At 40.1% G+C, this 27,205-nt stretch overlaps 1 protein-coding gene across 4 annotated transcripts in view; it reads left to right on the top strand.

Moving 5' to 3' along the window:
• Positions 1 to 26,008, top strand: part of ZNF235 (zinc finger protein 235) — a 32,067-nt gene extending 6,059 nt beyond the window's left edge. For 2 of the 4 annotated variants that reach the window (XM_061173708.1, XM_061173707.1), the window contains exons 4-5: positions 615 to 698; positions 23,211 to 26,008. In XM_061173708.1, the coding sequence (XP_061029691.1) occupies positions 615 to 698; positions 23,211 to 25,180 (2,054 nt within the window). In that variant the 3' untranslated portion in view covers positions 25,181 to 26,008. Of the gene's footprint in view, positions 1 to 614; positions 711 to 23,210 lie in introns of all 4 variants that reach the window. The other 2 variants (XM_061173706.1, XM_061173705.1) reach the window with 1 other exon arrangement.
• The last annotated feature ends 1,197 nt before the right edge of the window (positions 26,009 to 27,205 follow it).

Below are 27,205 nucleotides of genomic sequence, written 5' to 3'. Positions count from 1 at the left end.
CCAGAGATTTCCAATCCCTTTGGAGCATAGAGACAAGATGTTTCTAGTCTTTGTTCCAAGGCAAACGTTTGTCTTTTGTAACTGCGCTATCAGTGAACAGTTGAGCTTGGCTGCACCTGACTCCTTATTTCATATTATATCTTTTTTTTTCATCCCAATCTCCTAATTTATCCCTCTCTCCCCCACTTTCATATCTTTTTTTATTTTTTTAAATTAGTTTTTATTGGAGTATAGTTGCTTTACATATTGTGTCTTTTTTAAATTGGTGGGTCATGATCCATTGGTGGGGCATGAAGTTAATTTAGTAATAAGTCTTGTAATAATGTAGAATAAAGTAGCAGTGTCAGAGCTCCTTAGCAAGAACGGTGCACATCGTAGCAATAACTGCAGCGCTTGCAGTAAATATAGTGAGACTCTGCAGTGATGACACAGGTCATTTAGTCTTTTGTTTCAGTGATTCGTGGGGGTAGTCACGTGTTTCTAATGAGAATGTATTTCTCACAACAGGTCTGATCAAAAATGTTCAATAAACTTTGGGGGAGGGGGAGAGCCTTCCGTCATGGGATTGGAACCAAAATTGTTCAGTACTTTTTTTCCCTTTAATGTTTTCTCAGGGCACCAGTCCTCCAAGCCAGATATGATATCCCAGTTGGAGAGAGAGGAAAAGCTTTGGATGACGGAGGTCCAGACCCAGAGAGGTAGGCATTCAGGTGAGGACCTTGCCGCCAGAGTCCCATTATCCTGCCTCTGTTCTGGATAATCTGTCTCTTCTCTGTACAGCAGGCAAAGAGGCCCTTTGAAAACCTCAGTCATGTCACACTCTACTTCAGGCCCTCCCCTGGCTCCCCATTCCCCTCGAATAAAATCCAACGTATTTAAGGGGCCCCTGAGGGCCTGTAGTGGTGTCCGTTCACCCAGCCTTAACGGTCCGCATTTTTCTCCTGTCATTTCCCCCTGCCTTGCCCTCTGCCAGCCTCACTGGTTCCTCAAATATGAGGATTACACTTCTGCATGAGGACCTTTTCCTCTCTTTTCTCTGGCTGGGAGGCTGCTACCCCACAAACCTCCAGCCCCACTCTCTTATTCATTCATGTCTCTGCTCGGAAGTTCATCTCACCCACGGCCTTCCTTGACCACTCCTTTTAAAATACCATCTTCACTCCATCACCTTCATTTGTGTCTAAGTACTACACCTCCAGACTTCCTAGCATATATATATTTTTTAATTGTGAAAAACATGCATAACATAAAATTTATCATTTTAATCATTTTTAAGTGTACAGTTCAGTGGCGTTAAGTACATTCACATTGTTGTGCACCCATCGACACTATTCATCGCCAAAACTTTTTCATCTTCCCAAACAGAAACTGTCCCCATTAAACAAGTCCTTGTTCTCTCCTTACCCCCAGGCCCTAGTAACCACTCTTCTACCTTCTGTCTCTGTCATACAGTATTTGGCCTTTTGTGTCTGGCTTATTTCACTTAGCATGGTATCTTCGAGGTTCGTCCATGTTACAATGTGTGTCAGAATTTCCCTTTTTAAGGCTGAATAATACCGCATTGTATGTATATAGCACATTTTCTTCATCTGTCGATGGACATTTGGGTTGTTCACAACCTTTTGGTTATTGTGAATAATGCTGCTGTGAACATGGGTGTACAGATATCTGTTTAAGTCTCTGCTTTGCATTCTTTTGTGTATATACCCCAGGTAGAAATGCTGGATCATGTGGTAATTCTCTAATTTTTTGAGACACTGCCATACTTTTTTCCATAGTAGCTGCAGCATTTTACATTCCCACCAGGAATGCAGAAGGGTTCCAATTTGTAGCATCCTCACCAATACTTGTTATTTTTTGTTTGTTTTTTATAGTAGCCATCCTAATGGGTTTGAAGTGGTATCCCATTGTTTTTGATTTGCATTTTTCTAATGATTCGTGATGTTTAGCATCTTTTTATATTCTTATTGGCCACGTGCTTATCTTCTTTGGAGAAATGTCTATGCAAGTCTTTTTCTCATTTTTGAATCAGGGTGTTTGTTGTTTTTAGGAGTTCTTTGTGTATTTTGAATATCCCTCATCAGGTATATGATTTACAAGTATTTTCTCTCATTCTGTGTGTGGCCTTTTTACTTTATGGAGAAGGACTTTTTATGCACAAAAGTTTTTAATTTTCATGACGTGAAATTTGTCAATTATTTTTGTTGTCGCCTGTGCCTTTGGTGTCATATCTAAGAAACCATTGCCAACTCCAACGTCATGCAGCTTTTACTGTTTTCTTCTAGGGGTTTTATAGTTTTAGCTCTTATGTTTAGGTCTGATGCATTTTGAGTTGATTTTTGTATATGGTGTAAGGAGGGGTCCAACCTCATTCTTCTGCATGTGAATATCCAGCTTTCCCAGAACCATTTGTTGAAAAGATGGTCCTTTCCCCATTGAATGGTCTTGGCCCCCTTGTCCAAAATCATTTGACCATCTATTCAGTGGTTTATTTCTGGGCTCTCTGGTCTGCTCCCTTGGTCTGTTTGTATGTCTGTCTTGATGCCAATACCACACTGTTTTGATTAGCTTTATAAGTTTTAAAATCAGCGTGTGAGTCCACCAACTTTTTTCTAATTTTTCAAGATTGTTTTGGCTATTTGGGTTCCTTCAAGATTCCATATGAACTTTAGGATGAGTTTTCCTATTTCTGTGTTGGGATTTTGACAGGGATTGAGTTGAATCTGTAGATCCCTTTCGGTAGCATTGACAAAGTAATATTAGATCTCCCTGTCCATGAACATGAGATGTCACTCCATTTTTTTAATGTCTTTAATTTCTTTCACCAGTGTTTTGTAGCTTTCAGTGTACAATCCTTTCACCTCCTTGGTTCATTCCTAAGTATTTTATTCTTTTTGACACTATTGTAAATGGAATTGTTTTATTTCGTTTTCAAATTGTTCATTGTGTATAGAAATGCAATTAATTTTTTTTAGTTGAAGTATAGTTGTTTACAATGTTAATTTACTGCTGTAGAGCAAAGTGATTCAGTTATACATATTTATACATTCTTTAAAATATTCTTTTCCATTATGGTTTATTATTTACTGAATATATCAATAGTTCTCTGTGCTATATAGTAGGACCTTGCTGTTTATCCATTCTATATATAATAGTTTGCATCTGCTAATCCCAACCTCCCACTCTATCCCTTCCCCACCCCTCCACCTTGGCAACCACCAGTCTGTTCTCTGTGTCTGTCATTCTGTTTCATAGATAGGTTCATTTTTTTTATAGGTTCATTTGTGTCATTTTTTAGATTCCACATATAAGTGATATCATATGGTATTTGTCTTTCTCTTTCTGACTTACTTAGTATGATAATCTCTAGTTCCATCCACGTTGCTGCAAATGGCATTATTTCGTTCTTTCTTATGGCTGAGTACTATTCCATTGTATACATATACCACATCTTCTTTATCCAGTCATCTGTTGATGGACATTTAGGTTGTTTCCATGTCTTGGCTATTGTGAATAGTGCTGCTGTGAATATAGGGGTACATGCATCTTTTTGAATTGTAGTTTTGTCTGAATATATGTGCAGGAGTGGGATTGCTGGATCATATGGCAACTCTTTTTAGTTTTCCGAGGAACTTCCATACTGTTTTCCACAGTGGCTAGAAATGCAACTAATTTTTGTATGTTGACCTTGTATCTTGCTACTTTTAATTCATTTACTGGTTTTAACAGTTTTTTGTGTGTGGAATTCGTATTCCCAGCCAGGCAGTCATCTTCTCTGCCATTTATCTTATCCTCTTTGCCCCTCTCCCCTGATACTTAAACAATCACATGACCTAGGTGAAGTTTTCTGGTAGACATTTCAAATGTGATATTTATAGACGTCACAGATGCAGCTGTGTAGACAAGGAGAATCTGTGTAGGAAAAGAGAAGAAATTACTGAAATGAACCTTTTGCAATTCTGAGTAAGTTTAAGTATAATTTGTGTAATTTGATATTACTCTTAACTCATTTATCATAAGTATTAGAAGAAAACACCTTGGGAATTCCCTGGTGGTCCAGGGTTAGGACTCTGCACTTTCACTGCTGAGGGCCCGGGTTCAATCCCTGGTTGGGGACCTAAGATCCTGCGAGCTGCCCAGCACAGCCAAAAAAAAAAAAAAAGACGAAGCACCTTATACATTTAATCCTTGGAATAGTCCTGACCACCTGGGTGATTATCTGTTTTTTATGGGATGAAACTTAGGCCTTTGAAAATGTCATATAGCTTGTAAGTGGGTGAGTCAGGCCTTAAAGCCTGTTTGCTCTTAGTAGAGGCGCTGGTTTAAACCTGTTAACGTTTTTGTGGACCCCCAAACTGCCAATTTGCCATTTTCCTGCAAGTGCGGCATCTACTACAGAAGTGGAAGAATTTCAAAAATGTAGAAAACGTAGAAAGTTAGTTAATCCTAAAACTGTGTATGTGCTTCATTAAGATAATCATGTAATAAACCACCAACCTGGGGGCATACGTGATAAAAAAAAAAATGATCTAATGGGATCCCATGTGTAACCCCACAGTTGAGTTCAGTTTTAACATTCATCATCATGTCTTTTATTGAAAATTGACGATTTAAAAAGTTAATTCTCTGCTTCTCCGCCTTCCCCACATACACACACCATCCGGATGATCTGGTTTTTCTCCTTTCCATGGCTTTAAACGTTTTATTTTAGAAATATTAAAATGGAAAAGTAATGAAAATAGTATAGCATAGTCTGTATATTCATACCATCTCCACGGTCGTCAATTTCTGCTATTCCCGTTTTATGTATCCTCCCACTCCTGTTTTTGCTGGAGTATGTCACATCACCCACAGATACATCAATGTCTGTCCACAGCAAGAACTCACCTCATGCCTATCCTATGATCAGTATGGATGCGGGTATATTTATTTTTACTTTGGGTTATATCCAACATGGCATTGTTTATTTTGCTGTCAAATTGTTCCTGCTTTGACCATTGGGAGCTCTTTCAGGTTGGCTCCTATACCCCTGTGCCTCGCCCCATCCTTTTGTTTTTGGAGTGTTTCCTTTCCTTCTGGCTCTACAAAGTCCTCCCTGTCATCTTGTATTTTTCTTACCCAGCCTTGGAATCAGCCATCTGCCCAAGGACTCCTGGTTCCTTTCAGTGGAGAATGGTATAATATTTGTGCACTAATCAAAATGCTTTTTAGTCAAAATGCTTCTTAGTCAACCTTATTGAGAAACAACTTACATAAAGTAGAATTCACCCTTTTTGAAAATTTATAATTTGAGAGTTACAGAAATGGTACGTAGATAGTGTAGAAAGTTCCCGCAAATGCCTCACCCAGTTTGCCCATTGTTAACACCTTACCTGACCATGGTAAATTTGTCAAAACTACAAATTTCACGTTGGTATAGTACTTTTTAAAATCTAATTGGCCCTATCAAGCAATTCTTTTTTAATTTTTTAAATTTATCGAAGTAGAGTTGATTTACAATGTTGTGTTCATTTCTGCTGTACAGCAAAGTGATTCGGTTACATGTATACATTCTTTTTCATTATGGTCTATCACAGGATACTGAATATAGTTCCCTGTGCTATACAGTAGGACCTTGTTGTTTATCCATCCTATGTATAATAGTTTGCAGCAGTTCTTGAATAGAGCAGCATTCTACCTAGCAATTAGAAGGGCACCCCAAGGAGCTGTACAAAATGGAAGGTTTTTTATAGGCAGAAAGGGGGTGGGAGAAGGAAGTTGTTAGCAAAAGAAAAGAAATGTGTTAGGCCAGCTCATCTTTTTAGGGAGGCATGCGTCTTATGCAGGTTGCCTCACTGGTGCTGATGTGGAGATTTCAGAGTGTCTGTTTAAAGGTCACCTTCCTGAGAGGGGTTGAAACTGCAGTTATGTCTTGGTTTGCTGTCATGGGGGCAGATGACCCCATTTGGGGCTTGTTATTTCTTAACCTTTCCCCCTTTTAATCAAAGTCTCAACGTATCTGAGAGATGTCATCAAAATGTAAGGCATTAATGCCATTCTCTGCTACTGTCCTGTGATTCTTGCAACTTTGTTGATCCCTGACGTGGGGTCCATAGGTCGTGGTTTTATTTAATCCCTGTGACATTCACAGGTCATGGGTTCCAGGTACATAATCCTTAAGTCAGTCACTCTTCTTCCTTTTCCTTTTAAATTTTTTAAAAAATGTATTTATTTTATTTTTGGCTGCATTGGATCTTCGTTGCGGTGCACGGCCTTCTTATTGTGGTGGCTTCTCGTTGTGGAGCACAGGCTCTAGGCGTGTGGGCTTCAGTAGTTTTAGCATGCGGGCTCAGTAGTTGTGGCTCACGGGCTCTAGAGCGCAGGCTCAGTAGTTGTGGTGCACGGACTTAGTTGCTCCGCGGCATGTGGGATCTTCCCGGACCAGGGCTTGAACCCGTGTCCCCTGCATTGGCAGGCGGATTCTTAACCACTGCATCACCAGGGAAACCCCTCTTCTTCCTTTTCTGATGTTCTCATCTTAGGGAAATCATTTGCTTGGCAGTCAGCAGCTGTGAACACGCATTTAAAGCTTTTGAGAGAATCCCACGAGCCAGAGTGATTTTTTTTTTTTTATAACTATATGCAGGATAATTCCCTCTGTTTGGATATGCTTGGAACCATGGTCCCCAAGACTCAAACCAGTCAAAATCAAGTAAGTCAAAGAAATGCCATTGAAAGGGTCTTCTTTTTTTTTCTTTTTAAAAAAATTTTTAAAATTATTATTTTTTTTAACATCTTTATTGGAGTATAATTGCTTTACAATGGTGTGTTAGTTTCTGCTTTATAACAAAGTGAATCAGCTATACATATACATATATCCCCATATCTCCTCTCTCTTGCGTCTCCCTCCCACCCCCCCATCCCACCCCTCTAGGTGGTCACAAAGCACCGAGCTGATCTCCCTGTGCTATGCAGCTTCTTCCCACTAGCTATCTGTTTTACATTTGGTAGTATATATAAGTCCATGCCACTCTCTCACTTCGTCCCAGCTTACCCTTCCCCCTCCCCGTGTCCTCAAGTCCATTCTCTCCGTCTGCGTCTTTATTCCTGTCCTGCCCCTAGGTTCTTCAGAACCATTTTTTTTTTTTTTTTTTTTTAGATTCCATATATATGTGTCAGCATACGGTATTTATTTTTCTCTTTCTGACTTACTTCACTCTGTATGACAGTCTCTGGGTCCATCCACCTCACTACAAATAACTCAATTTCGTTTCTTTTTATGGCTGAGTAATATTCCATTGTATATATGTGCCACATCTTCTTTATCCATTCATCTGTCGATGGACACTTAGGTTGCTTCCATGTCCTGGCTATTGTAAATAGAGCTGCAATGAACATTGTGGTACATGACTCTTTTTGAATTATGGATTTCTCAGGGTATATGCCCAGTAGTGGGATTGCTGGGTCATATGGTAGTTCTGTTTTTAGTTTTTTAAGGAACCTCCATACTGTTCTCCATAGTGGGTGTATCAGTTTACATTCCCACCAACAGTGCAAGAGGGTTCCCTTTTCTCCACACCATCTCCAGCATTTATTGTTTGTAGACTTTTTGATGATGGCCATTCTGACTGGTGTGAGATGATACCACATTGTAGTTTTGATTTACATTTCTCTAATGATTAGTGATGTTGAGCATCCTTTCATGTATTTGTTGGCAATCTGTATATCTTCCTTGGAGAACTGTCTATTCAGGTCTTCGGCCCATTTTTGGATTAGGTTGTTTGCTTTTTTGATCTTGAGCTGCATGAGCTGTTTGTAAATTTTGGAGATTAATCCTTTGTCAGTTGCTTCATTTGCAAATATTTTCTCCCATTCTGAGGGCTGTCTTTTCGTCTTGTTTATGGTTTCCTTTGCTGTGCAAAAGCTTTTAAGTTTCATTAGGTCCCACTTGTTTATTTTTTTTATTTCCATTTCTCTAAGAGGTGGGTCAAAAAGGATCTTGCTGTGATTTATGTCATAGAGTGTTCTGCCTATGTTTTCCTCTAAGAGTTTTATAGTGTCTGGCCTTACATTTAGGTTTTTGATCCATTTTGAGTTTATTTTTGTGTATGGTGTTAGGGAGTGTTCTAATTTAATTCTTTTTTTTAAATTTTTTATTTATTTTATTTTTGGCTGCGTTGGGTCTTTATTACTGTGCGCGGGCTTTCTCTAGTTACGGTGAGCAGGGGGCTACCGTTCGTTGCGGTGCACAGGCTTCTCATTGCAGTGGCTTCTCTTTTTGCGGAGCACAGGCTGTAGGTGCACAGGCTTCAGTAGTTGTGGCTCGTGGCTTCTAGAGCACAGGCTCAGTAGTTATGGCGCACAGGCTTAGTTGCTCCGCGGCATGTGGTATCTTCCAAGACCAGGGCTCAAACCCATGTCCCCTGCATTGGCAGGCAGATTCTTAACTACTGTGCTACCAGGGAAGCCCCTAATTTCATTCTTTTACGTGTAGCTGTCCAGTTTTCCCAGCACCACTTATTGAAGAGGCTGTCTTTTCTCCATTTTATATTCTTCCCTCCTTTATCAAAAATAAGGTGACCATATGAGCGTGGGCTTATCTCTGGGCTTTCTATCCTGTTCCATTGATCTGTTTTTCTGTTTTTGTGCCAGTACCATACTGTCTTGATTACTGTAGCTGTGTAGTATAGTCTGAGGTCTGGGAGCCTGATTCCTACAGCTCCGTTTTTCTTTCTCAAGATTGCTTTGGCTATTCGGGGTCTTTTGTGTTTCCATACAAATTGTGAAACTTTTTGTTCTAGTTCTGTGAAAAATGCCATCAGTAGTTTGATAGGGATTGTATTGATCTGTAGATTGCTTTGGGTAGTATAGTCATTTTCATAATGTTGATTCTTCCAATCCAAGAACATGGTATATCTCTCCATCTGTGTGTATCATCTTTAATTTCTTTCACCAGTGTCTTATAGTTTTCTGCATACAGGTCTTTTGTCTCCTTAGGTAGATTTATTCCTAGGTATTTTATTCTTTTTGTTGCAATGGTAAATGGGAGTGTTTCCTTAATTACTCTTTCTGATCTTTCCTTGTTAGTGTATAGGAATGCAAGAGATTTCTGTGCATTAATTTTGTATCCTGCTACTTTACCAAATTCATTGATTAGCTCTAGTAGTTTTCTGGTAGCATCTTTAGGATTCTCTATGCATAGTATCATGTCATCTGCAAACAGTGACAGCTTTACTTCTTTTCTGATTTGGATTCCTTTTATTTCTTTTTCTTTTCTGATTGCTGTGGCTAAAACTTCCAAAACTATGTTGAATAATAGTGGTGAGAGGGGACAGCCTTGTCTTGTTCTTGATCTTGGAGGAAATGGTTTCAGTTTTTCACCATTGAGAACGATGTTGGCTGTGGGTTTGTCATATATGGCCTCTATTATGTTGAGGTAAGTTCCCTCTATGCCTACTTTCTGGAGGGTTTTTTTAATCATAAATGGGTGTTAAATTTTGTCAAAAGCTTTTTCTGCATCTATTGAGATGATCATATGGTCTTTCTTCAATTTGTTAATATGGTGTATCACATTGATTGATTTGTGTATATTGAAGAATCCTTGCATTCCTGGGATAAACCCCACTTGATCATGGTGTATGATCCTATTAATGTGCTTTTGGATTCTGTTTGCTAGTATTTTGTTGAGGATTTTTGCATCTATGTTCATCAGTGATATTGGCCTGTACTTTTCTTTCTTTGAGACATCTTCATCTGGTTTTGGTATCAGGGTGATGGTGGCCTCGTAGAATGAGTTTGGGAGTGTTCCTCTCTCTGCTATATTTTGGAAGAGTTTGAGAAGGATAGGTGTTAGCTCTTCTCTAAATGTTTGATAGAATTCGCCTGTGAAGACATCTGGTCCTGGGCTTTTGTTTGTTGGAAGATTTTTAATCACAGTCTCATCAATTTCAATGCTTGTGATTGGTATGTTTATATTTTCTGTTTCTTCCGGGTTCAGTCTCAGAAGGTTGTGCTTTTCTAAGAATTTATTCATTTTTTTCCAGGTTGTCCATTTTATTGACATATAGTTGCTTGTAGTAGTCTTTCATGATCCTTTGTATTTCTGCAGTGTCAGTTGTTACTTCTCCCTTTTCATTTCTAATTCTGCTGATTTGAGTCGTCTCCCTTTTTTTCTTGATGAGTCTGGCTAATGGTTTATCAATTTTGTTTATCTTCTCAAAGAACCAGCTTTTAGATTTATTGATCTTTGCTATTGTTTCCTTCATCTTATTTCTGATCTGATCTTTATGATTTCTTTCCTTCTGCTAACTTTGGCGTTTTTTTGTTCTTCTTTCTCTAATTGCTTCAGGGGTAAGTTTAGGTTGTTTGAGCTGTTTCTTGTTTCTTGAGATAGGACTGTATTGCTATAAACTTCCCTCTTAGAACTGCTTGTGCTGCATCCCATCGGTTTTGGGTCGTCATGTTTTCATTGTCATTTGTTTCTAGGTATTTTTTTATTTCCTCTTTGATTTCTTCAGTGATCTCTCAGCTATTAAGTAGTGTATTGTTTAGCTTCATGTGTTTGTATTTTTTACAGATTTTTTTCCTGTAATTGATATCTAGTCTCATAGCATTGTGGTTGGAAAAGATACTTGATATGATTTCAATTTTCTTAAATTTACCAAGACTTGATTTGTGACCCAAGATATGCTCTATCCTGGAGAATGTTCCATGAGCACTTGAGAAGAAAGTGTATTCTGTTGTTTTTGGATCGAATGTCCTATAAATATCAATTAAGTCTATCTTGTTTAATGTATCATTTAAAGCTTGTGTTTCCTTATTTATTTTCATTTTGGATGATCTGTCCATTGGTGAAAGTTGGGTGTTAAAGTCCCCTACTATGATTGTGATACTGTCGATTTCCCCTTTTGTGGCTGTTAGCATTTGCCTTATGTATTGAGGTGCTCCTATGTTGGGTGCATAAATATTTACAATTGTTATATCTTCTTGGATTGATCCCTTGATCATTTCATAGTGTCCTTCTTTGTCTCTTGTAACAGTCTTTAAAGTCTGTTTTGTCTGATATGAGAATTGGTACTCCGCCTTTCTTTTGATTTCCATTTGCATGGAATATCTTTTTCCATCTCCTCACTTTCAGTCTGTATGTGTCCCTAGGTCTGAAGTGGGTTTCTTGTAGACAGCATATATATGGTTCTTGTTTTTGTATCCATTCAGCCAGTCTATGTCTTTTGGTGGGAGCATTTAATCCATTTACATTTAAGGTAATTATTGATATGTATGTTCCTATTACCATTTTATTAATTGTTTTGGGTTTATTATTGTAGGTCTTTTCCTTCTCTTGTGTTTCCTGCCTAGAGAAGTTCCTTTAGCATTTGTTGTAAAGTTGGTTTGGTGGTGCTGAATTCTCTTAGCTTTTGCTTGTCTGTAAAGGTTTTAATTTCTCCTTCGAATCTGAATGAGATCCTTGCCGGGTAACGTAATCTTGGTTGTAGGTTTTTCCCTTTCATCGCTTTAAATACGTCTTGCCACTCCCTTCTGGCTTGCAGAGTTTCTGCTGAAAGATCAGCTTTTAACCTTATGGGGATTCCCTTGTAAGTTATTTGTTGTTTTTCCCTTGCTGCTTTTAATATTGTTTCTTTGTATTTAATTTTTGATAGTTTGATTAATATGTGTCTTGGTGCATTTCTCCTTGGATTTATCCTGTATGGGACTCTGCACTTCCTGGACTTGATTGACTATTTCCTTTCCCATATTAGGGAAGTTTTCAACTATAATCTCTTCAAATATTTTCTCAGTCCCTTTCTTTTTCTCTTCTTCTTCTGGGACCTCTATAATTCGAATGTTGGTGCGTTTAATGTTGCCCCAGAGGTCTCTAAGACTGTCCTCAATTCTTTTCATTCTTTTTTCTTTATTCTGCTCTGCAGTAGCTATTTCCACTATTTTATCTTCCAGGTCACTTATCCGTTCTTCTGCCTCAGTTATTCTGCTATTGATTCCTTCTAGAGAATTTTTAATTTCATTTATTGTGTTGTTCATCATTGTTTGCTCTTTAGTTCTTCTAGGTCCTTGTTAAACGTTTCTTGTATTTTCTCCATTCTATTTCCAAGATTTTGGATCATCTTTACTGTCATTACTCTGAATTCTTTTTCAGGTAGACTGCCTATTTCCTCTCCATTTGTTTGGTCTAGTGGGTTTTTACCTTGCTCCTTCATCTGCTGTGTGTTCCTCTGTCTTCTCATTTTGCTTAACTTACTGTGTTTGGGGTCTCCTTTTCATAGGCTGCAGATTCGTAGTTCCGGTTGTTTTTGGTGTCTGCCCCCAGTGGGTAAGGTTGGTTCAGTGGGTTGTGTAGGCTTCCTGGTGGAGAGGACTAGTTCCTGTGTTCTGGTGGATGAGGCTGGATCTTGTCTTTCTGGTGGGCAGGACCGCATCCAGTGGTGTGTTTTGGGGTGTCTGTGAACTTATTATGATTTTAGGCAGCCTCTCTGCTAATGGGTGGGGTTGTGTTCCTGTCTTGCTAGTTGTTTGGCATAGCGTGTCCAGCACTGTAGCTTGCTGGTTGTTGAGTGGAGCTGGATCTTAGTGTTGAGATGGAGATCTCTGGGAGAGCTTTCGCCATTTGATATTACGTGGAGCTGGGAGGTCTCTGGTGGACCAATGTCCTGAACTCAGCTCTCCCACCTCAGAGGCACAGGCCTGACACCTGGCCGGAGCACCAAGACCCTTTTGGGAAGTCTGAGGTCTCCTGGCAGCGTTCAGTAGGTCTTCTGTAGGAGTTGTTCCACATGTAGATGTATTTCTGATGTATTTGTGGGGAGGAAGGTGATCTCCACGTCTTACTCCTCCACCATCTTGAAGCTCCCCCCCCCTTTTTTAAAAATTTTATTGGAGTATTGTTGGTTTACAATGTTGTTAGCTTCAGGTGTACAGCAAAGGGATTCAGTTATACATATACATATATTCATTCTTTTTCAGATTCTTTACCCATATAGGTTATTACAGAATACTGAGTAGAGTTCCCTGTGCTATACAGTAGGTCCTTGTTGGTTATCTATTTTATATATAGTAGTATGTGTACGTTAATCCCAAGCTCCTACTTTATCCCTCTTACCCCCATTTCCCCTTTGGTAACCATAGGTTTGTTGGATTTTAATTTATTTTATTTATTTATTTTAGGCTGCATTGGGTCTTCGTTGCTGTGCTCAGGCTTTCTCTAGTTGTGACGAGCGGGGGCTACTCTTCGTTGCGGTGCGCGGGCTTCTCATTGCAGTGGCTTCTCTTGTTGTGGAGCACGGGCTCTAGGCGCACGGGCTTCAGTAGTTGTGGCACACGGGCTCAGTAGTTGTGGCTCACGGGCTCTAGAGCGCAGGCTCAGTAGTTGTGGTGCACAGGCTTAGCTGCTCTGCGGCATGTGGGATCTTCCTGGACCAGGGCTCGAACCCGTGTCCCCTGCATTGGCAGGCAGATTCTTAACCACTGTACACCAGGGAAGTCCTCCATTTTTCTTTGTCAGGATTGCTTTGGCTATTCAGGGTCTTTTGTGTTTCCATACAAATTAAAAAATTTTTTGTTCTAGTTCTGTGAAAAATGCCATTGGTAATTTGATAGGGATTGCATTGAATCTGTGGATTGCCTTGGGTAGTACAGTCATTTTGACAATATTGATTCTTCCAGTCCAAGAACATGGTATATCTTTCCACCTGTTTGTGTCATCTTTGACTTCTTTCATTAGTGCCTTAAATATAGTTTTCAGAGTACAGGTCTTTTGCCTCCTTAGGTAGGTTTATTCTTTGGTGTTTTATTCTTTTTGATGTGATGGTAAATTGGATTATTTCCTTAATTTCTCTTTCTGATCTTTCATTGTTAGTGTATAGGAATGCAAGAGATTTCTGTGTATTAATTTTGTATCCTGCAACTTTATCGAATTCATTGATGCGCTCTAGTAGTTCTCTGATAGCATCTTTAGGGTTTTCTATGTATAGTATCAAAAGAGTCATCTTCTTAAGCCAAGTGGCCTCCTCAATGAACTTCTGTACCTGAGTTTCAGCTTCCCCAGAAGTGTTAACCCAGGTACAACAGGTTGTGTTGGCCACAGCACAGGCACCTCCTCCTTCAGCTAAAAGATAATCAGGGGCTGTCCTGTTATCAGGAATGGCCTTGGCCAGAGGGTCCACATATTTCTGCTGGGCAGCTAATGTCTTAGCAATGGAATCTGCAATCTCTTCAAGAGTTAAGGAGCGGTTTCTGATGACAGTCTCATTTATATCTACTCCTAATCGGGGAAGTAGGGCCCTACCAAAGGAAGCGAACAGTGAATCAGGAAAAGCCTCCTGGTAGGTCCTTTCTAGAACAGGTAGGGGCACGGTTAGATAACCAAGAGGCATTGCCCAGCTGTGCACCAGCCATCTAGGCATCCATAGGCCCAAGGAGAAACATAACCACCACAGACAAAGATAAGTCTTGTCAGGGCACAAACTACTTCCATGAAGGTGGCACTGTTAATGGATTCATTTGTAAGAATTGTTGCCTGTGCCTATTCAAGCCAGGGGTCAGTTAACTTATATTTCAGGCTGGGAGAAAATCTATTCTAAATTCCAGAGGTTAACCCCCTTAGCAGTGGCCTGGGGGATGCAGATGAGGGCATAATCTCTCCAGGCCAATGCCAGAGTAAAGGAAAGAAAGGGTTTCACGTTTAGTTAAAGTCTGGATCTGGCTTCTTGGGCAGAAGCAGTCTACCTTGGTGTCAGCTACTTCTCGCCCCTGTCACCTTGATTTGGAGGTCCCCAGTGTCTGTATAGGACCAGGTGTCAGGTGGGGTGTCTTTTTAGCTGTGGGATGTACATCCAGGGTTCAGTACCTTCTAGTTTCCCTGCAGTGTCTGGGCAGGAGCACTTGGTGAGGTCCCTTCTGATGGAGCTCGAGGGCTGCCTGCCTTCTTCCTGATTCCAAATCAGAAGGGTAGGAGAAAATTGGAAGTGTTAGTTTGGTGAGTCAGAGCCAGATATTTAAGGAAACTAGAAAAAATTCAGGATCCAGTCCAGTTTACAGATAACAGAACCTCCAAGACAATTAGCAGGACTAGAATCTAATATCTACAAAGGTGGAAACATAATTTTTTTTCTCTACAATTACTCCACCTCCCTTTTTTTTTTTAAACAAAGGTTTGTATTAAATTTGGCCTGATTATTTAAACTCTTTTTTAAGATTGGTTTCCTGGAACCGCGTAAGCAAGGTACCAGTTCGATTTTTCCAAGCAGTTCCTTGAAGCTGTGTGGTCATATATGAGTCTATGCATATCTCAAATATGACATTTCAGTCAAAGCCTTGGTAATACAGCCAGTGTTTCTAATTGTGTCCTGTCACAAGGAGAGCAGATTCTTACTGAACTTATGTGAACAAATATACTGTCAGGAAAATAAGGGTACTCACTGAGACTTTCTGAATTCTGAAAGGATCAGGTAGGGAGAAAAAGTAGATGTTTCATCTTTGCTCGCAAAGGTATATTTTACCAGATTTCTGTAAGTCATATATAACTTAAGAGAAAAGATCTCCTTAAAACTGGAAAACAAAAATATCAGAGCATCCTCCCCAGTTCATGTTGTCCCACATAACACTCATTTTGCTTGAATCTGTTTTTTTCCATTAGTTCTCTCGACCTTGCCTGATGATTGAAGCCAATAGGGCAGTGATCATTCCAAGAAGTTTATAAGGTTTCCGTGTGATATACCCGGTGAAGCGGGTACCTCGATCACTGGAGATTGTGGAAGGTGTACCCCAAGCAGGAAACACCTTCTTTAATAGTTTCTTTGCCACCATGAGGGCATTGGTCTTGCAGCAGGGAAAGGCTTTACCATCTGGAAAACATCCAGACTGATGACCCATAGTGAGTGGCACTTGAATGAAGTCCAGCTGCAAAGTGTTCAAAGGGTCCAGAAAGAGGACACCTCCAGGGACAAAGATAGAAAAAAAAAAAGAAAAAGAAAAACTTTTAATTTTTAAAATTGAGATATAATTAACATATAACATTAATTTCAGATGTCCAACATAATGAATCAACATTTGTGTATGTCACAAAACGATCACCACGATGAGTCTAGTTAACATCCATTGCCACAGTTATAATTTCTTTTCTCGTAATGAGAACTTTTAAAATCTACTTTTAGCAGTTTTCAAATATGCAATACAGTATTATTAACTATAGTTCCCATGCTGTACAGAGAGTTTTGACTTTAAAAAAAAAAAGTTTTTCTTAAATGCACTGTGGTGGGTGAAGGAATGCAAACACCAAAAAATGGGGTTTGCCAGGGAGCTGGGAAAAACCAAGTGGCCATATATCTTGGTTTTCCCAGAGCCCCGACTGTTCGTTGCATTTACAGCCATTGTTTACCCGTCTCAGTTTATCTGATACAGGAGCAGACTGTTGACAGGTGACAAGGACATCGGTGTGGCAAAAGTTTGGCATTGAGGGGTCTTTCTTTGCAGAAGCAGAATGGACTTCATCCACATGCCCCACAATCTGTAGATTCTAGTGCCACTGCCTTTGCCTGAGAGCGAGGGCAGTTCCCTGATGCTAGGGTTCAGTCCTTTTGGTGTGAGCCTCAATTTTGGTGACAGACAACATTTTATGCCAGGAGATATCACACAATTTCTGAAACACTTATAACACGTACCAGCAGCCCTCAGAAAGACTGAACTCAGAATGGTTCTCCAGGGCGCCGTGCCTGTATTTCTTCTGAATGCGCTCAGAAGTTCCACTTGGGATCTTGTCACTGCCACCAATCTGATAAAAAAAACAAAATTCAACTGAGTAAGTTTGAAGATCTGGTTGGCCTTATTCATAGGTTCAGCATCCCGGGGCTCATCATGAATAAGAAGACACCCATTTCACCCTTAGGGCTCTGAAGCCATTTCAGGAACAGAGGATAAAAGACTAAATATTAGAACAAAAGATGCTCTGATTGCTCTTATCTCAGGAAATTCCAAGGGTTTTGGGAGCTGTGAGCCAGGAACCATGGAAGAAGACGAAACATTTATTATAAATCACAATGTCACCTTTTATAGCATGTAGCCTATAGGAATTGTATCTCTAATTTTTCAGAAGTGTTTTACTTTTTTGATGCTATATAAATGGAATTAATTCTGTTTTTCAGTTATTTGCTTCTATGTTGGAATACAGTTGATTTTTGTACATCAATCTTGTAGCATGCAATCTTCGTATATTCACTTGTTCTAGAAGCGTTTTTGTACATTCCTAAAGATTTTTCTATATATAGATTCATAACTTCTGCAAGTAGATTATTTTACTTTCCTTCCCAATCTGTATGCCTCTTGTTTCCTTCTGCCTGAATGCAGGTAGACAGCATTCAGTCTTTCCTCACTGAGCATGGTGTTAACTGGAGGTGATTTTTTAATGTCCTTAATGGACTGAGTTCCTTTCTCTTCCTAATTTAATGCACATTTTTATCATGAATGGGTATGGTAATTTGTCAAATGCTTATTCTCATTTTTTCAGACAACCGTAAGAGTTTCTCCTTTATGCTGTTTTTTTTCTGTGTAAATATTTTTATTGATTTGAGCCCTCTTCCTTTTTTTCTTGATGAGTCGGGCTAAAGGCTTATCAATTTTGTTTATCTTTTCAAAGAACCAGATTTTAGTTTCATTGATCTTTTGTTTTCTTCGTCTCTATTTCATTTATTTCTGCTCTGATCTTCATGATTTCTTTCCTTTTACAAACTTTGGGTTTTGTTTGTTCTTTCTCTAGTTGCTTTAGGTGCAAAGTTGGGTTGTTTGCGATTTTTTCTTGTTTCCTGAGGTAAGATTGTATTGCTATAAGCTTCCTCGTAGAACTGCTTTTGCTGTGTCCCATAGGTTTTGGATCATTGTGCTTTCACTTTCATTTGTCTCTAGGGTTTTTTTTAAAATTTCTTCTTTGATTTGTTCAGTGATCCATTGGTTGTTTAGTAACGTACTGTTTAGCCTCTATGTGTTTGTGTTTTTTATAGTTTTTTTTCTTGTAGTTGATTTCTAATCTCATAGCATTGTTGTCAGAAAAGATACTTGATACGATTTCAATTTTCTTAAATTTACTGAGACTTGCTTTGTGGCCCAGCATGTGATCTATCCCAGAGAATGTTTCATGTGCACTTGAGAAGAATATGTATTCTGTTGCTTTGGGATGGAATGCCCTATAAATATCAGTTAAGTCCATCTGGTCTAATATGTCATTTAAGGCCTGTGTTTCCTTATTGATTTTCTGGCTGAATGATCTGTCCATTGATGTAAGTGGGGTGTTAAAGTCCCTCACTATTATTGTGTTACTGTCAATTTCTCCTTTTATGGCCATTAGCATTTGCCTTATATATTGAGGTGCTTCTGTGTTGGGTGCATATATATATTTACAATCGTTATATCTTCTTCTTGGATTGATCCCTTGAATCATTATGTAGTGTCCTTCCTTACCTCTTGTAACAGTCTTTATTTTAAAGTCTATTTTGTCTGATGTGAGTATTGCTGCTCCAGCTTTCTTTTGATCTCCATTTGCATGGAGTATCTTTTTCCATCCCCTCACTTTCAGTCTTTATGTGTCCCTAGATGTGAATTGGGTCTCTTGGAGACAACATATATTGATATCCAGGTCTTGTTTTTGTATTCATTCAGCCAGTCTGTGTCTTTTGGTTGGAGTATTCAATCCATTTAGGTTTAAGGTAATTACTGATATGTATGTTCTTACTGCCATTTTGTTAATTCTTTTGGGACTGTTTTCGTAGGTCTTTTTGCTTCCCTTCCTCTTTTGTTCTCTTTTCTTGTGATTTGATGACTATCTTTAGTGTTGTTTTTGGATTTCTTTTTCTTTTTTTGTGTATCTATTGTAGATTTTTGGTTTGCGGTTACCATGAGACTTTGATAAAACAATCTTGTATATATACACAGACTGCTATAAGTCGCTGGTCTATTAATTTCAAATGCTTTTCCAATATTCTCCATTTGTACTCTCCACTTTTCACAATTGCTGGTTTTGATATCATATTTGTGTGTGGATGATATCCTACCTTTACTGTCTGTTTGCCTTTACCAGTGAGCTTTTCCATTTGTAGTTTTCTTGTTTCTAGTTGTGGGCTTTTCTTTTTCACCTAGACAAGTTCCTTTAACATTTGTTGTAAAGCTGGTTTGGTGGTGCTGAATTCTCTTAGCTTTTGCTTGTCTGTAAAGCTTTTGATTTCTCCATCGAATCTGAACAAGAGCCTTGCTGGGTAGAGTATTCTTGGTTGTAAGTTTTTTCCTTTCATCACTTTAAATATATCCTGGCACTCCCTTCTGGCCTGCAGAGTTTCTGCTGAAAAATCAACTGATAACCTTATGGGAATTCCCTTGTATGTTATTTGTTGCTTTTCCCTTGTTGCTTTTAATATTTTGTCTTTGTCTTTAATTTTTGTCAGTTTGATTAATATGTGTCTCAGCTTGTTCCTCCTTGTGTTTATCCAGTATGGGACTCTCTGCACTTCCTGGACTTGAGTGTTTCCTTTCCCATTTTAGGGAAGTTTTTGGCTATTCTCTCTTTTTTAAAATTTATTTAATTAATTTATTTTTGGCTGCATTGGGTCTTCATTGCTGAGCCTGGGCTTTCTCTAGTTGTGGCAAGTGGGGGCTACTCTTCGTCGCAGTGCGCGGGCTTCTCATCGCGGTGGCTTCTCTTGTTGCAGAGCATGGGCTCTAGGCACGTGGGCTTCAGTAGTTGTGGCATGTGGGCTCAGTAGTTGTGGCGCATGGGCTTAGTTGCTCCACAGCATGTGGGATCTTCCCGGACCAGGGCTCAAACCTGTGTCCCCTGCATTGGCAGGTGGATTCTTAACCACTGCACCACCAGGGAAGTCTCTTATCTCTTCAAATATTTTCTCAGGCCCTTTCTCTCTTTCTTCTACTTCTGGGACTCCTATAATGCGAATGTTGGTGCATTTAATGTTGTCCCAGAGGTCTCAGACTGTCCTCATTTCTTTTCATTCTTTTTTCTTTATTCTGTTCCACAGCAGTGATTTCCACCATTCTGTCTTCCAGCTCACTTGTTGGTTCTTCTGCCTCTATTATTCTGCTGTTGATTCCTGATAGTATATTTTTCATTTCAGTTATTGTTCATCTGTTTGTTCTTTAAAATTTCTTGTATCTTCTTGGTCTGTGCCTCCATTCTTTTTCCAAGATCTTGGATCATCTTTACTATCATTATTCTGAATTCTTTTTCAGGCAGATTGCCTATCTCCACTTCACTTAGTTGTTCTTCTGGAGTTTTATCTTGTTCCTTCACCTGCAACATATTTCTCTTCCATCTCATTTTGTCTAACTTTCTGTGTTTGTGGTCTCCATTCCACAGGCTGCAGATTGTAGTTCTTCTTGCATCTGGTTTCTGCCCCCTGGTGGGTGGGGTTGGTACAGGGGCTTGTGCAGGCTTTCTGGTGGGCAGGGACATGTCAAAAGGTGACTGTGGGCTCAGGATGACTTTAGGCAGCCTGTCTGTTGATGGGTGGGGCTGTGTTCCCACCCTGTTGGTTGTTTAGCCTGAGGCATCCCAGCACTGGAGCCTGAAGGCTGTTGGGTGGGGCCAGGTCTTGGTGCCAAAATGATGACCTCCAGGAGAGCTCACGCTGAGGAATAGTCCCTGGGGGCTCCCCCACCAGTGTCCTTGCCCCTGCAATGGATCACAGCTGACCCCTGCCTCCCCAGGAGACCCTCCAAGACCCACAGGTGGGTCTTGCCCAGGCTCCTGTGGAGTCACTGCTTTGCCCTGGGTCCCAGTGCACATGCGGCCTTGTGTGCGCACTCCAAGAGTGGAGTCTCTGTTTCCCCCAGTCCTGTGGAGCTCCTGAAATCAAGCCCCACTGGTCTTCAAAGCCAAATGCTCTGGGGGCTCTTCCTCTTGATGCCAGACCCCCAGGCTGAGGAGCCTGCCATGGGGATCAGAACTCACTCCTGTGAGAGAACCTCTGTGATATAATTAGTTTCCAGTTTGTGGATCACCCAACCGGCAGGTATGGATTTGGTTATATCACAAAATTGCCCCTCCTACCATCTCGTTGTGGCTTCTTCTTTGTCTCTGGATGTAGAATATCTTTTTTGATAGGTCCCAGTCTTTTTTGTTAATGGTTGTTGAGAAGTAATTGATTTTTGGTGTTTTCATGAGAGGAGGTGAGCTCAAGTCCTTCTACTCTGCCATCTTGTCCTCCTTCTCCTTTATGCTATTAAAGGAGCATGAAGCACTGATGATTTCACATGTTTAAAACCACCTCGCATTCCTGGGATTAACCCCACTTATTTATTACGTAGTACCCTTTTATTGTGTACTATAAAAAACAAGATTTTCTCTTTGTTTAGGATTTTTGCACCTACATTAAGTAGGGATTTTGATCTGTAATTTTCTTTGTACTTAATGTCTTTGTCTATTTTGATATCAAGGTAATACTGGCCTTATTATACACAATACCTCAGAAAGTATACCCTCCTCTTCGGCCTTCTGCAAGGGTTTGTGTAGGACTGGTATTATTCCTTTCCTATGTGCTAAATGGAATTCACCAGTGAAGTTGTCTGGTCCTTTTGTGAGAATGTTTTTATTTATGATTTCAGTTCATGAACTACTTACATTTTTTGCTTTTCTTGTAACAGATTTGTATGTTTCAGGGAATTGGTATATTTTATCTAAGTTGTTGAACATATCCCCTTATTCTAATGCCTCTTAAAATCTTTAGTAATATCCCATCTTCTATGCCTGATGTTGGTAGTTTTTGTCTTTTTTTTTTAACATCTTTATTGGAGTATAATTGCTTTACAATGGTGTGTTTTGTCTTTTCTATTTTTTTCCTTGATTCAGTTTTTGTTTTCCTTGATTTTTCCCCCCTTGTTTAATTGCTTTTCACTATTTCCTTCCTTCTTAATTTCCTCTTCTTTTTATGGCTTCTTAAAATGGAACCTTAGGTTATTGACTTTAGGCCTTTCTTGCTTTCTAATATAAATATTGAAAGTTATAAATAATCTGAGTGCTGTTTAACTGCATGCCAGAAATTGATAGTTGTTTAACTGCATGCCAGAAATTGTGATAGTATTTTCTTTCATTATTATTTCAAAATATTTTCTAATTTCCCTTGTGATTTCTTATAGGAGTTTTCTGGGTGTTGAATTTAATTCTGGGGTTTTGAATTTAATTCTACTGTGGTCTTTAATTTTCCAATCTTTTGCAATCTTTCAAAATTTGTTTTATAGCCCTGGGTATGGTTTATCTTGATGGATGTTGCATATGTACTTGAAAAAAAAATGTATGTACTGCAGTTAGGTGCAGTGACCTATAAGTTTCATTTTGGTTATAGTGGTTCAGATCTTGTATGGCTTTGCTGATTTTTTTTAATGGTCTAATAAGTGTGTAAAAAATCTTCAAGTCTGTAGATTTGTCCATTTCTCATTTTAGTTCCCTCTTTTTGTTTCATGTATTTTGGAGCCTTTATTAGATACATACACATTTGTAATTGTTACATCTGCTAATCCTTTTGTCATAAAATGTCTTTGTATCTAATAGTGCTCTATTTTGTAAAGTCTTTTTGTCTGATATTCGTTTAGCCATTCCAGCTTTCTTAGGCTTTGCATGATATATTTGTATGATACGTCTTTTCCTACCCTTGTTCTTTTACTTGTATTTAAAATATATCCCTTGTTGACAGCATGTAGTTGAATCTTGCTTTTTATATTCTCTGCCAATCTCTGCCTTCTGATTTTAGGGGAGTCCACTTCCACATAATATATTTATTGAAACGGGTATATTTGCAATTACTTTTGTTGGGGGAGGTCTCATCTATTTTGTTCATCTCTTTGTCCTTTTCCGCGTTCTTTAGGGTAGATCAAATATGTTTTGGTATTACACTTCCATGCCTCTGCTGGCTTTTAGCTGCTGCTTTTCAGTCCAGGCCCTTGGTCTTTCCCGTGTCTGTATCCTTAAGAGATCTGCCAGGGATATGGGCAACCTCACTCTGGACTGATCCCAAATATCCTACCTTTCCAAATTTGGCTTTTTCTTGATTGGACATTCTCTTGGTTGCTGTAGACCTTTGTTTTTCAGAATTCCTATGAAGTCATTTTCACTACTCTCTAGTTGTTTATTTAATGTTTTCGTGGCAGAAACAAAGGCTTGGAGCTTCCTAGTCCAACATCTTGGTGCTGTCACTCTCTCTGTCCTTAATTCCTTACTGTTTTCCTTTCAGGAGCCAGGAATCACAATGAGATGGAGACTCTTCATGAAACAGGAGTAAGATTCCTTTCATTGGGAGAGCTTTCGTGCTGGCACATCAAGAGACACATTGTGAGCAAATTAACCAAAAGACAGGACTCCGTGATAAATATTCACGGAAAGAATTCTCAGTCCTCCAAACAACATAATTCCCCTGCAGGAGTGTCCATTCAGGCTTCTGTGGAAGACAGCTGTTTAACGACTTTTCTAGAGGATCATTCTAATGTTATTGAAAATCAAGAATTTCCAACTGGGAGAGCTCAGAATTCCTGGAATAAACTCTGTCTGAACGGGACTCAGAATTATCAGAGAAGTTGTAAGCTGACTCCAGTGAAAAACAAGTTCTGTATGTTTGTTCCATGTGCTGATATTTTCAGTTGTATCTCCCCCCACCTCGATGATGACACAGTGCACAAAAGAGAGAAAGCTCACGGCAACAGAGAGTGTGGTAAAGATCTCTTAAAGGCATCACCTCTGGCCCTGTGCAGTATCATTCAAACTGGACCGAAAACCTACCAGTGTAACGAACGTGAGAAAGGATTCAGTGACCACACCAGCCTTGAACTTCATCAGCAGGTACACTTGGGCAGGAAGTCCCCTACATACAGGACACATGAGAAGGACAGCAGTTATAGCTCCGCTAGTCCCATTCAACAGAGTGTCCTCCCAGGGAAGAAACGCTATTGGTGTCACGAGTGCGGGAAGGGCTTCAGTCAGAGCTCAAACCTGCAAACTCACCAGAGAGTCCACACAGGGGAGAAGCCCTATTCATGCCACGAGTGCGGGAAGAGCTTTAATCAGACCTCACACCTGTACGCCCACCTGCCCATTCACACAGGAGAGAAGCCCTACAGATGCGAGAGCTGCGGGAAGGGCTTCAGTCGTAGCACAGACCTCAACATCCACTGCAGAGTCCACACGGGAGAGAAACCGTATAAGTGTGAGGTGTGCGGGAAGGGCTTCACCCAGAGGTCCCACCTTCAGGCCCACGAAAGAATCCACACTGGAGAGAAACCATACAAGTGTGCAGATTGTGGGAAACGCTTCAGCTGTAGCTCAAATCTTCACACGCACCAGCGCGTCCACACTGAGGAGAAACCCTACAGATGTGAGGAGTGCGGCAAGTGCTTCAGCCTGAGCTTCAACCTTCACAGTCACCAGCGCGTCCACACGGGAGAGAAACCCTACAAATGTGAAGAGTGTGGGAAGGGTTTTAGTTCGGCCTCAAGCTTCCAGAGCCACCAGAGGGTTCACACAGGAGAGAAGCCGTTTCGATGCAGTGTGTGTGGGAAGGGCTTCAGCCAGAGTTCCTATTTCCAAGCCCATCAGAGAGTCCACACTGGAGAAAAACCCTACAAGTGTGAGGTGTGTGGGAAGCGCTTCAATTGGAGCCTGAATCTTCACAACCATCAGAGGGTCCACACGGGAGAGAAACCCTATAAATGTGAGGAGTGCGGGAAGGGCTTCAGTCAGGCCTCGAATCTTCAAGCTCATCAGAGCGTCCACACGGGGGAAAAGCCCTTCAAATGTGATGCGTGTCAAAAGCGATTCAGTCAGGCCTCCCATCTTCAAGCTCATCAGAGAGTCCACACGGGAGAGAAACCATATAAATGTGATACGTGTGGTAAGGCCTTCAGCCAGAGGTCGAATCTCCAAGTCCATCAGATAATTCACACTGGAGAGAAACCATTCAAATGCGAGGAGTGTGGGAAAGAATTCAGCTGGAGTGCCGGGCTCAGTGCTCATCAGAGGGTCCACACAGGAGAGAAACCCTATACGTGTCAGCAGTGCGGCAAGGGCTTCAGCCAGGCCTCACATTTCCACACCCATCAGAGGGTCCACACTGGAGAGAGGCCTTACATATGTGATATATGTTGCAAGGGCTTCAGCCAGAGGTCACATCTTGTTTACCATCAGAGGGTCCACACTGGAGGGAACCTGTAGAACTGGAAAGTGAGGAATGGCCTCCAGATAATCCACGTCTTCATCTCTATTGGAAAGTCTGTGCTGGTAGTTGTGGGAAGTTCCTGCAGAACTTGGAAACGTCAGGGAATCTTCATGGGAAAGAAGTTCTATAAAATGCTGTGTTTTTAAAGATCCAGTTGGGAGGTGAACTCTTTACTAACAGCAGGTTTCACAGAGGAGAGAAAATGTATTCTATAAATATGGTCAGTGGTTATACCAGAGCTCTGAATGCCCCGATTCTCAAGATGTGACACAAGAGAAGAATCATTGGCATCTACCCAGGAGAGAAGGCTTATACATGAAGGTTATGGGCAGGGCTTGAACAAAAGTGTAGTGATGGACAAACAATTGATGTCAACTGCAGTGTACCCTCCACGTAGGGAGAGCCGTTTTTCACCATTCTATCTCTACCATGTAGAACTGTGCTTGGCTCCTAATAGGTGCCTGGCAATTACTGAACCAAGGGGAGAAAAATCCCTCTAATTAGGACAAATATTTGAAAATTCTGGTAGGCTTCCTATCCTAAATTCTTAACATATTCAAGAGGAATCCTGCAAGTCGCCTTAATGAGATTGTACTTCAATTAATATTTCCTAAAATCAGAATCATGTAATATCGCCATCCACAATAGTACAGATTTGGACAAGGCTTATGAATGGCTGCCACCCTCTATCCAGCTCCAGTTATATGTACAGAATCACCCATTGTGTGCAGTGTAATATTTAGCATCATTAGTTTGTATTTTATAGACTGAAAGACTTTTTTATTAATCTAATAACATACTGCAACTTATATGATTGGAAATTTTGAACCCTAATTAATTCCTTAAGGTAGGGTTTTACTGCAACTCTGAAAGTGTTAAAAGTAGTTACTAGTAACAGAAAGTTTCTTAGTAAACTTGAATTGTTAATAATCGGTTTCTTTGCATTATTTCCATTCAGGCTCAGGTCACATTGCCTTTTCTATGCATGGTCCTTCATCCAGACCTCTTTAGGCAGGAGCTTTGGCAGAAACCAAGGATATTAATTTTGTCACATTCCACCCCCATTGTTCCCCCTCTAAAAATGGGTTGGGGTAGACAAAAAACCTGTTGGATTTTGATTGAGATTTCATTAAAGTTATCAGTTTAGATTAATTGTCATATACACAGCATTCTGTGTCCAACACCTATTAGTAGGAGTGAACATTTGCTGGTCAATATGTATCAAGATAGTCTGCCCTGGCAAATCCTAGCATTAGAGGTTTTGCTTAGGAGATTATAGCAACAGTAAGGAAGACTGTACACAAAGATGTTTATACTGAATTTTTAAAAAAGGAAATAAGTATCAGCAAAATATTTACATAAATGTATTCTAATATATAGCCATGAAAAAATATGATATAGATGTATAATGACAGGAAAAAAATTGTCATCCACGAGAAAACTAGAGCCTTCCTGGTATAATTCAAGTAATAAGGGGATGTGTACCTGAAGATGCGATTATGTGCATAGCACTAATAGGTGGAAAGATATATGTATTTATTTTTTTGTCTGTGTTGGGTCTTTGTTGCTGTGTGTGGGCTTTCTCTAGTTGTGGTGAGCGGAGGCTACTCTTCGTTGCGGTGCATGGGCTTCTCATCGCGGTGGCTTCTGTTGCAAAGCATGGGCTCTAGGCATGCGGGCTCAGTAGTTGCGGCACACGGGTTCAGTAGTTGTGGCTCTCAGGCTCTAGAGCACAGGCTCAGTCGCTGTGGCACACGGGCTTAGTTGCTCTGCGGCATGTGGGATCTTCCCGGACCAGGGATCGAACCATGTCCCATGCATTGGCAGGCAGATTCTCAATCACTGTGCCAGATGGGAAGTCCCAGGTGGAAAGATATTGATTAATATGCTACCTGGTTTACTCTGGCAGAGAGGATTGGGATGATTTTTCTTTACCTTTTTGAAAAATTATTTACAGTGGCCATTATCCATTTTACCAAAGCAGTAAAACTGGGACAATAAAATTACTGAATGAAAATCCC

This window comes from Eubalaena glacialis, chromosome 18, assembly GCF_028564815.1.
Source record: "Eubalaena glacialis isolate mEubGla1 chromosome 18, mEubGla1.1.hap2.+ XY, whole genome shotgun sequence".
In the NCBI taxonomy this organism is placed as follows: Eukaryota; Metazoa; Chordata; class Mammalia; order Artiodactyla; family Balaenidae; genus Eubalaena; species Eubalaena glacialis.
Note: the sequence above shows the minus strand (reverse complement) of the source record. Positions and strands in the feature narration are given on the sequence as shown.